Source organism: Heterodontus francisci, chromosome 2 (genome assembly GCF_036365525.1).
Source record: "Heterodontus francisci isolate sHetFra1 chromosome 2, sHetFra1.hap1, whole genome shotgun sequence".
NCBI classification, from domain to species: domain Eukaryota; kingdom Metazoa; phylum Chordata; class Chondrichthyes; order Heterodontiformes; family Heterodontidae; genus Heterodontus; species Heterodontus francisci.
The window spans coordinates 25,210,495-25,224,482 of NC_090372.1; the positions used below are offsets into that span (position 1 = coordinate 25,210,495).

Sequence of the window (13,988 nt, forward strand, 5' to 3'; positions counted from 1 at the left end):
GGATGAACTGCCGGTGCCCAACAGACCTCTACAAGTAGCTTGCCCAACTTTACACTGTTCAATAGAGGGCCTCAACAGATGCCTACCACAAATTATCTGGTCATTATCACATTGCTGTTAGTGGGAGCTTGGTGTATGCAAACTTGCTGCCACATTTCCTACATTACAACAGTGACCGTGCTTCAAAATATTTAATTGGCTGTAAAATGCTTTGGACCATCCTAAAATCCTGAAAGGTGCAATATAAATGGAAGATTGCGCTTTCTTTCTTTCTAATCTCTCCTATCACTGCACGACATTGCCTGGATTTTGTGAAGCCAGGCCAAAAAAAGCGGGGAACCTCGCCTCGGCCTTTTTGAGGCCCCCGCCGCGATCCTCCATTGTTCTGGAGGTGAGGTTTCTGGCGCCGGAATCTCCGTCCCTTTAAAGACAGGGATTCAGCCTCCAAGAGCTGCCAGCCAATCATAGGGCCGGCAGCTCAGCAGTAAAGGCCTGCTCAGGTCAGGAAAAAGAACCCTACTGATCCACAGTGGATCCGAGCCCGACCAGGCCCAAGTCCCTCCAATTTCGCCCGAGCCTGACCCAACCATCCCTTTACTTACCTTCCAACTGGGAAGCTCCATAAAGCTGCAACGCATGCGTGATGACGTTGTAGTGGTGTCACTTGCTCACTGCGCAGCTCAGTTTCGTCCCGGACTCCCAGCTCAGCTAAGTTTTTTTTATTTTTTATTTTTAATACTTACCGGCAGAGCACTTACCATGTGTGTCCGACCCAACCCGAACCCGACACATGTCATTGAGTCCCGTCGGGTTCGGGCCAGGTAGCAGGCCTTTACTCAGCAGTATCAGCAGCACCAACAGGAGCAGTGGCCGCTGTTGGTACTGCAGAAGCCTTGGATCCAGGCCCAGCACTGGAGGCAAGTGAAGCGGGGTCGCAGGGGCCATTCCGCAAGCCCCTGACAAGGTGGGATGGGGTGGGGGTTGGGCGTGAAGTCCAGGGGCAGGGAATTCCATGGAGGTGTCGGTTTAGCCAGTGGGGATTCTTCATGGGCCACAGATTGCCCACGGAGGAGGGCTCCTTGTTTTACAAGGCGTCCTCCCCGCTTGGTGGAGGCACCCCTCACTGCTGGTTAGATCCCAGCGGTGGTGGAAGAGGCCCTTCAGTAGCTGTTAATAGGCCACTTGAGGGCCTCAATTGGCCTTAGGGTGGGAAGGCTGTCGTCGGCGTCTCCTGCTCCGGAAGAATTGCTTGGCAACGGGTCCTCCGATCCTCATTGTTGTGTGATTGCCTTTAAGAGCGATGTCTCTTTAAGATCTTGGTATGCTAATGAGCTGCGTACAAGGATACAGTCATGTGACTACATTCCAGTCTCACTCCGCTAATGTAACACCAAGAGGCACGTAATGTAAATAGTCTGTATTGTATATATTAGTTAGCTGTTTAATAAACCTGTTTTGAGATGTGCAACAACCTGGACTCCATGCATCTCATATGTTGCATCAAACAACATAAAAAGCTTCTCATTACGCTCGCCTCCTATTGTGATTCTGATTCTATGTTCCCCCCCACCTCAGGGCCCATAAAATCCAGCCCCATGTTAGCCCTGGTGAAGGTGTTGTATAAATGTAAGATTTTGCAGTCTAACCCATCAGGAGATATGAGAAAAAATATTTACCTACAGATTTTTTACATCAATTTACATGCTATTTCCTGCTCTTCATCAAATAGTGTTCTGGGATCTTTTACATCCTCCTGAGAGGGCAGTCAGTGCCTTTGTTTAACATCTCATCTAAAGCACAGTATCTGTGACAGCACAGCAAACCCCTGGGAGCAGCGGCTCTAGATTATGTGAATTTTTTAAAAACTTGCATTTATATAGCACTGTTCATGACCACCAGACATTTACTGACACTGGAATACTTTTTGAAGTTTAGTCACTGTTGTAATGTTGTAAATATTTTTTTTTAAATTTATTTTTTTTATTCATTCATGGGATGTGGGCGTCACTGGCCAGGCCAACATTTATTGCCCATCCCTAATTGCCCTTGAGAAGGTGGTGGTGAGCTGCCTTCTTGAACCGCTGCAGTCCATGTGGGGTAGGTACACCCACAGTGCTGTTAGGAAGGGAGTTCCAGGATTTTGACCCAGCGACAGTGAAGGAACGGCGATATTGTTCCAAGTCAGGATGGTGTGTGACTTGGAGGGGAACTTGCAGGTGGTGGTGTTCCCATGAATTTGCTGCCCTTGTCCTCCTAGTTGGTAGAGGTCGCGGGTTTGGAAGGTGCTGTCTAAGGAGCCTTGGTGCATTGCTGCAGTGCATCTTGTAGATGGTACACACTGCTGCCACTGTGCGTCGGTGTTAGAGGGAGTGAATGTTTGTGGATGGAGTGCCAATCAAGCGGGCTGCTTTGTCCTGGATGGTGTCGAGCTTCTTGAGTGTTGTTGGAGCTGCACCCATCCAGGCAAGTGGAGAGTATTCCATCACACTCCTGACTTGTGCCTTGTAGATGGTGGACAGGCTTTGGGGAGTCAGGAGGTGAGTTACTCGCCTCAGGATTCCTAGCTTCTGACCTGCTCTTGTAGCCACGGTATTTATATGGCTACTACAGTTCAATTTATGGTCATTGGTAGCCCCTAGGATGTTGATAGTGGAGGATTCAGCGATGGTAATGCCATTGAATGTCAAGGGAAATATACTCAAGTCTCTGGAGGGGGATTTGAACTCTCAACCTTCTGACTCTGGATTCAAGAAACAAGAGTGCTACCGCTGAGCCCCAGCTGCTACACCCAGACAACATGGTTCAAAGTAGTTTCATAAAGGTAGTTTGAGGAGTCTTTTAAAAGCAAATAGGGAAGTAGCAGGGCAGAAGAAATGGGGACAGAACAAAAACGGAACCGTGAAAGAAATATCACTGATGACTGTACAACAGATCTGTAAAGTATAAAGGAGTTGAACCTTCATCCTGTTGATGTAAGAATACATGTGTAGATGATACTTGCCTCTTCATGTTGGTGATAGTAGAAGATCTAGCAGTTGAGGTCTATCGTATACTGTATGGATTTGCAGGGAAACAATGTTTGAAGTTGGAGGAGAGTTGCAGCACTCTGTATTGAGGCTATGGAGCTGGTTTTGTAAAATGGGTGCAGCTTTGGCTTAAGACTGATACTCGCAACTTCGATGGTGAAACCAGAAAAGTAGAACTGAAAAAGGGTTTCAATCATAATGGCCCAGATCAATGCTGTGCAATGGTTTAGCCACACACCACATGTGGGTAATTGCATTTCTGATCATTAAATAAAAAAATGAGTAACAGACACTATTGGTCATGTGATCTCAATTCTCATATCAGACAGCGTATGCATGTGAACTTTAACTTTCTGCATGTTAAAATATGATGAAAAGCAGAGCATGTGTGTTTTTTTAAAATCATTGTGGCTGCTTTACTTCCTTGGTTACTAAATGGTGGTAGATGTTTGTTAAGTAAATATATACATCTGAAGTATGTTTACCTGGGATTATGTGTAAGGCGTGTTCTACTAAAATTAGTGCATATGGCTAAAACAATGTCATCACAGCCATATCTGTGGCTAGTCAGAAATTTCTATTGGAGAACACTGGCCTGGGTAAATTGGAAGCGCAATAAATACAGCATAGATATCCTGTTGAAATCAAACGTTAAGATTGTTAAAAAAAAAATCCAATATTCAAATTGCTGATTATTTAAAACTAACTTCCAGAGTAACTATTGATCACTGGTGGGGAAAGGCCATGAATTGAAGAGTGAAAGAAGCTCAAAATAAGATATCGGCAAAAGCAGAAGTTCTATAATCCACAGTGGGCTTTGAAAGCCAGATATAAAACATTTTTATGTAGCGAGTGGTTAGGATCTGGAATGCATTACCTGAGAGTGTGGTGGAGGCAGATTCAATTGTGGCTTTCAAAAGGGAATTGGATAATTATCTGATGAGATGTGCAGGGCTATAGGGAAAAAGGTTGAGTTGCTCTAGTAGAAAGCCAGCATGGACATAACGGACCGAATGGCCTTCTGTGCTGGAAACATTCTATGATTCTGGAAGTTGCAGGCATTATACGAGGAGGAAATCATTTTACAAGTTGCCTGGTAGATTTTGATTGACAACCTACAGTGCTGTGTGTTGGGTAAATACGATCTCTCATATCCTCAGTGGTCTGCTAGAAGCTGGAGGTGTTACTCTGTATGAATCGCGATATTTGAATCTGTTTATTCCATGTAAGCCTTTCTGAACTGTAGACAGTGGAGGGTAATTCTTCTGGGGTCTACTTCTGGTACTGTCTGTCCCTGTTCCGGGTTTTATTTAACTGTTGTTGCTTTGTGCAACCATTATCAGTACACTACAAAACCTGGTATTGGGAAGGTGGAGATGGGCAGGGGTCAGACTTTTCTGTGAGAACATTGAGCTGTGAAATTAAATGACCTCTAATGCACTGGTGTAAAGGCCCTTTCATATCCCGAACTTCCTTATATTTTCATAAGTGAGCATTTTAAAAAGATTTATCTCAGGATATCTATCAGGTTTATTTACAAGAATAGTCATCCCGGCAACCTCTGATTTTTATTACAGTTTCACGGCAGTTTTTAAAAATTGATTCGACACCGCTATTAATTCACAGTGTAAGTCAAGCCAAAATGAGAGCCTCTCTCTTGAGAAACAAACCGAATATGTCTAGTTAGACAGCTATGTGAACTTGTATATGTGAGAGATGAGCTCAGCGTGCTATATGAAGCAGCTTGATTTGTAGACTCATAGACTCACACAGCACAGAAGGAGGTCATTCAGTCCATCATGACTGTGCTGGCTCTTTGAAAGTGCTATCTCAGCAGTTTGGAACCTGTGGCTCTGGGGCCACATCTGGCTCATTAAGGATTCATGTGCAGCTCCTGACATTGATCGATCAAACCCATTTTGACGCTAATTAAATGACTTGTTTCGTATTTTGAAACTTTTACTGACATTGTACTTGTGAGAAAGTATCATTCAATTGATAACTTTTTTGTAAAAACCTTTTAAAATGTTGTTGAAATATGTCTCTCTTGTTTTGCATTCTTATTGGCATTTGAGTAACAGCTTTGGGGCTCTTAAGATATTGCGTTTTTGACTGCATTTTTTTAAATGGCTCTTCTTGTTATTAAGGTAGCCGACCCCTGTACTATCCAATTAGTCCCAATCCCCCACTCTTTCCCCTTTGCCGATCAAATTTTCCTTTTCAAGTATACAGTTCTCTTTTGAAAGTTATTATTGACTCTGCTCCTTCTACCTTTTCATGCAGTGCATTCCAGGGCATAACATAACAAAGAACGCCTTCTCATCTCCCCCTGATTCTTTTGCCAGTTATCTTAAATCTGTGTCCTCTGGTTACTGACCGGGCTGCCAGTGGAAACAGTTTCTCCTTATTTACTCTATCAAAACCGTTATGATTATAAAGTAGATCTATGACAACAGTCTCCTTGTTGACAAACACTTGAAATGTGGAGCCACCAAGTTTCTGACAGCAAAACTGTGCTTCAAGGTAATGAAAGATTTTGAACTTTTCAATATAAAATTAAAATACCAGTTTTAAGGAAACTAAAGGATTAACTGGAGTCTGGATTAATTACCTGGTAAAGGAGCTGAGTTTGGTTAAAAGAATGGTTAAATTGACTGTTCAAGATGGCATGCTGGGAAAGTTAATCACATTCTTATTCCATGAGCTGTCTAGAAGGTTAATGGCAAGACAGCTGTGAAGCCTTGAAAGTCTGTGAGAAGCCGTTTGTAAACATTAGATGCTGTAGTAAACCATGGGAAGGCACTGAAAGCTTGCTTTACTGGAAACTTGTTTTGCACCCGCAAGCACGGTACAAAACCAGCCATTTTAGTAAACCATGGGAGACAATCCATGAAACTGACTAGAGAAAAACCTCCCCTGTGGGGAAAAAAGCTTCTTCCTATCCACCCTATCAATGCCCCTCATAATTTTGTATACCTCAATCAGGTCCCCCCTCAGCCTTCTCTGCTCTAAGGAAAACAACCCTAGCCTATCCAGTCTCTCTTCATAGCTGAAATGCTCCAGCCCAGGCAATATCCTGGTGAATCTCCACTGCACCCTCTCCAGTGCAATCACATCCTTCCTATAGTGTGACGGCCAGAACTGTACACATACTCCAGCTGTGGCCTAACTAGCATTTTATACAGCTCCATCATAACCTCCCTGCTCTTGCCTTTATTAGCCGAGGCGTAGAATACAAGTATCCCATATGCCTTCCTAACCACCTTATCTACCTGTGCTGACGCCTTCAGTGATCAATGGACAAGTACACCAAGATCCCTCTAACCTTCTGTACTTCTTAGGATCCTACCATCCGTTGCATATTCCCTTGCCTTGTTAGTCCTCCCAAAATGCATCACCTCACACTTGTCAGGATTAAATTCCATTTGCCACTGCTCTGCCCATCTTACCAGCCCATCTATATTGTTCTGTAATCTAAGGCTTTGCTCCTCATTATTTACGACACCACCAATTTTCGTGTTACGTGGCAGATGTTGAATATGGTGAGGATGTCTCACTTGAAGAATCAAGATTCCCTAACCGGTGTCTCGGGTTCTGGATGCTTGTTCCAGAAAAAATGGGTCTCATTAGTTCTCAAAGAATTCACTACAGAAAATGATATTCCAGCTATTTTATATGAGATCAAAGGACGAACAACAATTCCATCACTGAGTGATTGCAGCTCAGGACTGCTCTGCAAAGCCTTTGCAATATTGACTGAATTCATTTAAATACAATTACTCAACTTAGACTTTGTTGTCCTTTTATAATGGCAAAAGTCAAAATGATCTTCGTCAACAGGGAAGGCCTACAAAATTGTTTTTATCTTTGTAAACAAGTCCTTGTAAAAGTTTTTGACAATGAATCAGGCCATTCAGCCCAATCAGTTTTCGTGGCCATGTGGGAGGTAATGCATTTTGGAAGAAAGAACAAGAAATGGAGTAAACACTTAAAGCAAAGTCACTAAATAGGTGCAGATGAATTACCTAATTCCATGAAAGTATGAGTGCTGGTAGGTGGGGTAATAGACATGCCAAGCAGTTTAGATTTTATAATTAGGGGCATCGAATCCAAGAGGAAAGAGATAATGGTGATCTTAAGAGAAAAGCGCATAAACATTTAAAATCGAGGAAGACGTAGGGCTACGAGGAAAGAGTGGGGCCGGGGGATTAATTTTGGATTACTCTAATAAAGAACTGGCTCGGACCCAATGAGCCATGTGACCTCCTTCTGTAAATGTCTGTGGTTGTACAATCTGAATGGTTTGCATTACTCTCCCTGTCACAACTTAGGTACATTGTGATCGGTATTAATAATTTGACTTCTGTATTTTTGATATTTTATGATTTGCATAGATGCATGATGTGGAATCCAGAAATCAACTCCTGCATCTCAGTGACTAGCCTGGCAAGGGAAGATGGTAGAAGTCCCTGATTCCAGTTCAGAGAATGCTTGTGCAAGTATGGATAGTTTGTGCCAGCCTGGAATGCAGCAACAAGTGTCATTCATATTGACACACTCGTTCATTAAGTTGCTGAAGGTACACCGAGAGCTCTTAGTTGATTGTATCAAAAACACAGAGTGTGTGCTGAACAACTTGATGAAACACAAATACATTTCCAATGAAGAGGCTGAGCTGTCACAGCAACATCCGACACAAGCAGCTAAGGTAAAGACTCCATGCACTACATCTCAATGTTTGAAATAAAAACAGCAAATGCGGGAAACTCTCAGCAGGTCAGGCAGCAACTGTGGAGAGAGAGAAACCGAGTTAAAGTTGCTGGTCGATGACCTTTTGAACAGCTGATTCATCAGAACAGATTCTGATGAAAGGTCATCGACCTGAAACATTAACTCTGTTTCTCTCTCTCCACAGATACTGCCTGACCTGCTGAGTATTTCCAGCATATTCTGATTTTATTTCAGATTTCTAGCATCTGCAGTATTTTTCTTTTGCCTCAATGTTTGAATTGTTTTGCTGATCCCCCGTGACATTGTCCTAAGTTTACTGAGAATGGATTTTTATTTTTAGACACACTCCTGTTTTCAGAACTGTTCTTGTCAAGACATAATACGAGAGAGTATTAAATGTCGCTTTTAGGACCTGGGTGCATCCAGGAAAGGGCCCAGGTTTGGGAGAGCTCGGATAGGTGGCAGCAAGGTCCTGCAGTATTTTGAGAAGGAACCGAGAGTCTTGGAATGTGGGAGAGAGTTCTGGCAACACAGATGAGAGAGGTTCAGGAGCAAGTGCTGGAATTGCAGGGAGAGGGTACAGGGATCTGTGAGCACTGAGGAGGATGATCTGAAGGTCTGGGAGTATTGGGCATAGTTCTTGAATCAGACAGCACTGGGAATACAAGTTAGGGATTTGTGAACAATGAGGGGAGTGGGAGGCTTTGCAGTTTACTTCACTGGAGCACAAAAGTGGGTGGGCTTAATACTTGCACTTACCCAATCCTTTCCATTCCTGGTCGAGGGGTCAGCTTAAAATTATCCCAATAATGCCAGTCATAAAACAATAAAACTTTGAGAATTCAATCTGCGGTTTCTTTCAAACTTAAGAACCTCTCAGATCCTCACAGAATGTGGGGACAAACTTTTGTTTATCTTTCAGTATGAAAATGGCATGCTGGGAAATTCTTTAAACCAAATGTACTTAAAATACACAGATGTGATTGGTAGCTGTGGCCAACTGCTGAGAGGTAAAAATATCCATTTGAGGCCCAGATCTTCTGAAATAGTGTCTTTGAAGAAAGAGCTTCGGTGAAGGAATTAATATCTGGTAAAGGCAAGTCAGGGCGTAAACTTAATCAAGCTGTTGCAAAATATGTAATTTCTTCATTTTAAAAGACGTTTAAAACTTGATGTTAGACAACATTTTGAAATTTCAATTGTTGGTGGGGGGGGGAGGCGGGGCGGGGGCGGGGGCGGAGATGTACAAAGGAAACATTTTAGGAAAGAATTTTGAGTTTAAGGTAAAATCTTCTCACAGTCCTGAGTTTTTTTCCCATTATATATGTTCACATGTTTTTCCGTTGTAAATGTTCACTGAAAAAGTGTTACAGGAAGTAACATTTGTGGACAGGACATAACAGCCAAACAGAAGATTTTTGACATATATAGAAGCACTGTGGTGCTCATATATTCTTGGGTCTCCAGTCCTACTGGTATCACTGAAAAGTAAGATTTTCTACTTGCCCATAATGGGAATGACTAATTTGCTTTTTCTTTTACAATAAGGCCTCCAATGCCTCATGGGTAGAGGCACCATTGGATGTCGCCATGTGGACTAAATGATTCGTGGTTTGGCTGATTTAATTGATCTAAACCAGCTGTACTCAGCAATGTGCTTCAGCCCCAACCTCAGAAGAGCACTCCCTCCTGCAGTAGTGCAACATTTTCCATTCCAAATTGCAGGTTGCACCAGATCAGGGATTGCTTTTCTCTAGTCCACTAGAAACTGGACTGAGGTAGTCCGAACTCACCGCGCATCGCACGCTTACAATCGGATTGATTTTATAATTTCTGGTGAAAGTCTGCATTACCCATTACACTGTAACGTACTTTCTTTTAGGTTCGAAAAATATTGGATCTGGTTGCGAGCAAAGGAGAAGAAACAGCAGAGTATTTCCTGCACATTCTGTACCAGGCCAATGAGGTTTACACAGACCTTAGCCCATGGCTGAAAGAAATTCAGTATCAACCATCAGAATGCATGCAGAGCAAATCAGTAATTATTACAGACGCTGGTAGGTATTTCCTCCACAAATCCAGTTAATATATTATAAATCTTTCTTCAGCTTTTTCTATGGCAAATCCTAATGTAAACCTGTCACACAGTAATTACATCTTTCCCTTGGTGGTGATATCGTGATGACTGATAGGAAAGTATAATTGCAGCCTGACAAGTTTACCTGAGCAGCTCACTATAAACATGGGTTTAGGAAGTTATAATACAAATTTAAAAATAAGGGCAGAATTTACGAGTTTAAAATGACAACTTAATTACTTGTGTTCCCTGGTCCAATTATGCCCTGCTCTCTAATTCTCCTCTCCCTGAAGACTACACTTGGCTTGACTCTTGCTCTGCACTACAATGGGAGGTTGATGTGATTATTATTAATTATAACACTTTGAACTGTTGGTGCTCTAATCTAATGGATTGTATGCATCTTTCTCTTTTTCCCCCCCCCCATAGTTTTCCTCTTGCTAACACCTGTATAGAAAGGCAGAAACAAAATTTACAACTTGTGCCTTATTAACATTTCCTTCCAATTCCCTCTGTGCCTCCTCCCTGTGAGCTTGCTCTTGTGCTCTTGATCACTATTGGAGAGTGACTCAGTAAGACAAAGGGAGAATGATGAACAAAGAAGGATTTTTTTCACTGAACAACATTCTTACCAAAACAATACTCCGAAGATAACATCTGGGGGGTATTGCATAGAATTCTATTAGAATTTACAGCACAGAAACGGGCCATTCACTGCAACTGGGTGGGGCGGCGCAGTGGTTAGCACCGCAGCCTCACAGCTCCAGCGACCCGGGTTCAATTCTGGGTACTGCCTGTGTGGAGTTTGCAAGTTCTCCCTGTGTCTGCGTGGGTTTCCTCCGGGTGCTGCGGTTTCCTCCCACAGCCAAAAGACTTGCAGGTTGATAGGTAAATTGGCCATTATAAATTGCCCCTAGTAGAGATAGGTGGTAGGGGAATATAGGGACAGGTGAGGATGTGGTAGGAATATGGGATTAGTGTAGGATTAGATAAATGGGTGGTTAATGGTCGGCACAGACTCGGTGGGCCGAAGGACTTGTTTCAGTGCTGTATCTCCAAATCAAAATCAAAACTGGTCTATGCCACCATTTATGTTCCACATGAGGCTCCCATCACCTCTCTTCATCTAACCCTATCAGCATATCCTTCTATTTCCTCCTCCCTCGAGTGAATATGTAGCTTCCAATTAAATGTATCTGTGCTATTCACCTTAACTATTCCTTGTGGTATAGAGTTCCACATTCTTACCACTCTTTGGGTAAAGATTTATTAGTAATTTTACATTTATGGCCTCTCATTTTGGTTTTCCCCACAAGTGGAAACGTTTTTCCTACATCTGCTCAATCAGTTTCCTTCCGGCTTCTCTCTTCCAGAGAAAAGAGCCCCAGCCTGTTCAGCCTTATCTGATTGCAGAACTGAGAGGTACAAACTATCTCAACAGTTGACCAAAATGGTATACAAGTAGGCCTGCTTGGATGATTACAATTGACAGAGTTAAAAACCAGTTGTAATAACTTTGTATTTCTGTTTGTAGTTTGCCAGTACATTCAAAAGATTAAACATGATCTACGGCAGGACACAAAGTTCGTCACATCGTACGTCCAGAAAGAAGATATCCTGCTGGATGATACTTACGCTGAGACTCTTATGGAATTAATCAACGCAGTCAATGAAACCAAAGGAACCATTTCCCACTTGGAGGATTTGTTCAATGACACTGGAGTCATCAATGAAGATGCAGAAACAGTGTTTGTAACTGGTGATGCTGGGGTTGGTAAGACCATACTGCTCCAGAGACTACAGAACTTATGGTCCAAAGGGGAGCTGGGCGCTGATATTAAATTCTTCTTCAAATTTAGATGCCGAATATTCAATAGTTTTAAGGAGGAAGACAAGATCTCTCTCAGAGATCTAATGTTCAAGTACAACTGTTATCCTGACAAAGATGCTGATGAGATATTCAGTTACATCCGACAACACCCAGCTTCTGTTCTCTTCACACTGGACGGGTTTGATGAAATTAACATTGACTGTGATCTTAATGATATCCCTGACATCTCTTCACCCTTTGACCCCACACATCCTGTGGCCTTGCTGATGAATCTACTCCGAGGAAAGTTATTAAAAGGTTCCAAAAAATTATTGACAGCAAGAACTGGCACAAATCTACCGTTGAGAATGGTGAGAAAGCGAGTGACACTGAAAGGCTTTTCCAAGGAGCATTTGCTGCAGTATTTGAAGAAGTTCTTCAAAAACAAGACCCATCAAACTTTGGTTTTGACCCAGCTAGAGGCGAACCCTCACCTCTGCAGTTTATGCTCAGTGCCGTTGTTTTGCTGGATTATATTTAAATGTTACGAACACTTTCAGTCCACATGTAGCTCTCCCCGCTTGTTGAATTATGTTACTTTGACTGACATCTACTTGTTGATGTTAGAGGTTTTCCTAAACCGTTCTTCCAAGGCGGGATTGCACAAAAAAAACAATAGTCAAAGTGAGACATTCAAAGCAAAGAGGGGTACGCTAATGAGACTGGGCAAATTGGCAAAAGAAGGGATTGAAAATAACAACTTCATCTTCAGTCAGGAGCAAATCACAGCGGCCAAAATCTCAGAGGAGGATTTACAGTTGGGCTTTGTCAAAACTGCGGGTCATTATGATGGATGTGGGAACCAATCAACTCATGAGTTCCTTCATTTGACCCTCCAGTCATTTTTTGCTGCATTCTTCTTGGTTGTGGACGAGGAAATCAGTGCGAAGGAAATCATTAAATTTTTTGCCAAATGTGATAGCAATTTGACTGGAGCCCGGGCCAATGTTCTTTTGTTACGCTGCTTGGGCTATAACCCACACCACAGGAAGGACCCATTTGAAACAAATGAGCATTTGCAGTTCACCACACTTTTCCTCTGTGGCCTATTGTCGAAAATTAAGAGGAACCTATTCAAACATTTGGCTTCCACGAGAAGTGTCCAAAGGAAACGGTCAGCGCTCAAGGCTTATCTTGCCGACTGTGTAAAGTTACACTTAAAAAATCTTCCTCAAGCGCCATTCGAAGAATTTTTGAGAGTGCAGGCCTTGCCCCGTTTTGTCTGGTTGATGCGCTACATTTTTGAAACCCAGAGTGAAGCAGTAGCCAGTCTCGCAGCTAAGGGGATTTGCGCTGATTATATCAAACTCACTTATTGCAATGCCTTCTCTGCCGACTGCAGTGCAATTGCAAATATTTTGCGCCATCGCAAAAGATCAATTGCACTTGAACTGGACAACAATAACATCAATGACTATGGAGTGAAAGAACTGATTCCTTGTTTCGATAAACTCACAGTGGTTAGGTATGTTTTCAGATATTTTTTTTGTGGGATGTGGGCATCGCTGCTAGTCCAAAATTTATTGCCCATCCCTAATTGCCCTTGAACTGAGTGGCTTGCTAGGCCATTTCAGAGAGCATTTAAGAGTCAACCACATTGCTGTGGGTCTGGAATCACATGTAGGCCAGACCAGGTAAGGACAGCAGATTTCCTTCCCTAAAGGACATTCGTGAACTAGATAGGTTTTTACGACAATCGACAATGGTTTCATGGTCACCATTAGACTAGCTTTTAATTCCAGATTTATTAATTGAATTCAAATTTCACCATCTGCCATTGTGGGATTCGTACCCATGTTCCCAGAGCGTCAGCCTGGGCTCTGGATTACTAGTCTAGCGATATGATGACTACACCATCACCTCCCCATTCTTCAATCAAAAGGTCTAATGTCCTGTATCAAAGTATTTAGAGGAAAAGGAAGAAAAGACTTGCATTTATATAGCACCTTTCAGGATATCGGGACATCTCAAAGTGCTTCTGAAGTACTTTTGAAGTGCAGCCACTGTTGTAATGTGAGAAAACATGGCAGACAACTTGCGCACAGCAAGCTGCCACAAACAGCAATGTAATAAATTACCAGATAATCTCTGTTTTTTAAGTAATGTTGGTTGAGGGATATAATTGGAACAGGACATCGAGGAGAACTCCCCCGGTCGTCTTCGAAATAGTACCATGGTATCTTTTTACATCCACTTGAGAGGGCAGCTGGGGGTCTCAGTTCAACGTCTCATCTGAAGGACAGCACATTTGCCAGCGAAGCATTCCCAGAAAGAACTTGCATTT

At 42.6% G+C, this 13,988-nt stretch overlaps 1 protein-coding gene across 5 annotated transcripts in view; it reads left to right on the forward strand.

Annotated features, from left to right (window-relative positions):
- The window catches only part of nod1 (nucleotide-binding oligomerization domain containing 1), a 57,077-nt gene that overhangs the window by 15,769 nt on the left and 27,320 nt on the right, over positions 1–13,988 (forward strand). For all 5 annotated transcript variants that reach the window (XR_010977361.1, XM_068055742.1, XM_068055736.1 and 2 more), the window contains exons 2-4: positions 7,421–7,734; positions 9,640–9,814; positions 11,369–13,169. Coding sequence is in view for 4 of the 5 variants with exons in the window: in XM_068055742.1 (XP_067911843.1) it covers positions 7,483–7,734; positions 9,640–9,814; positions 11,369–13,169 (2,228 nt within the window). In the remaining variant the exon portion in view is untranslated. The remainder of the gene's footprint in view (positions 1–7,420; positions 7,735–9,639; positions 9,815–11,368; positions 13,170–13,988) is intronic.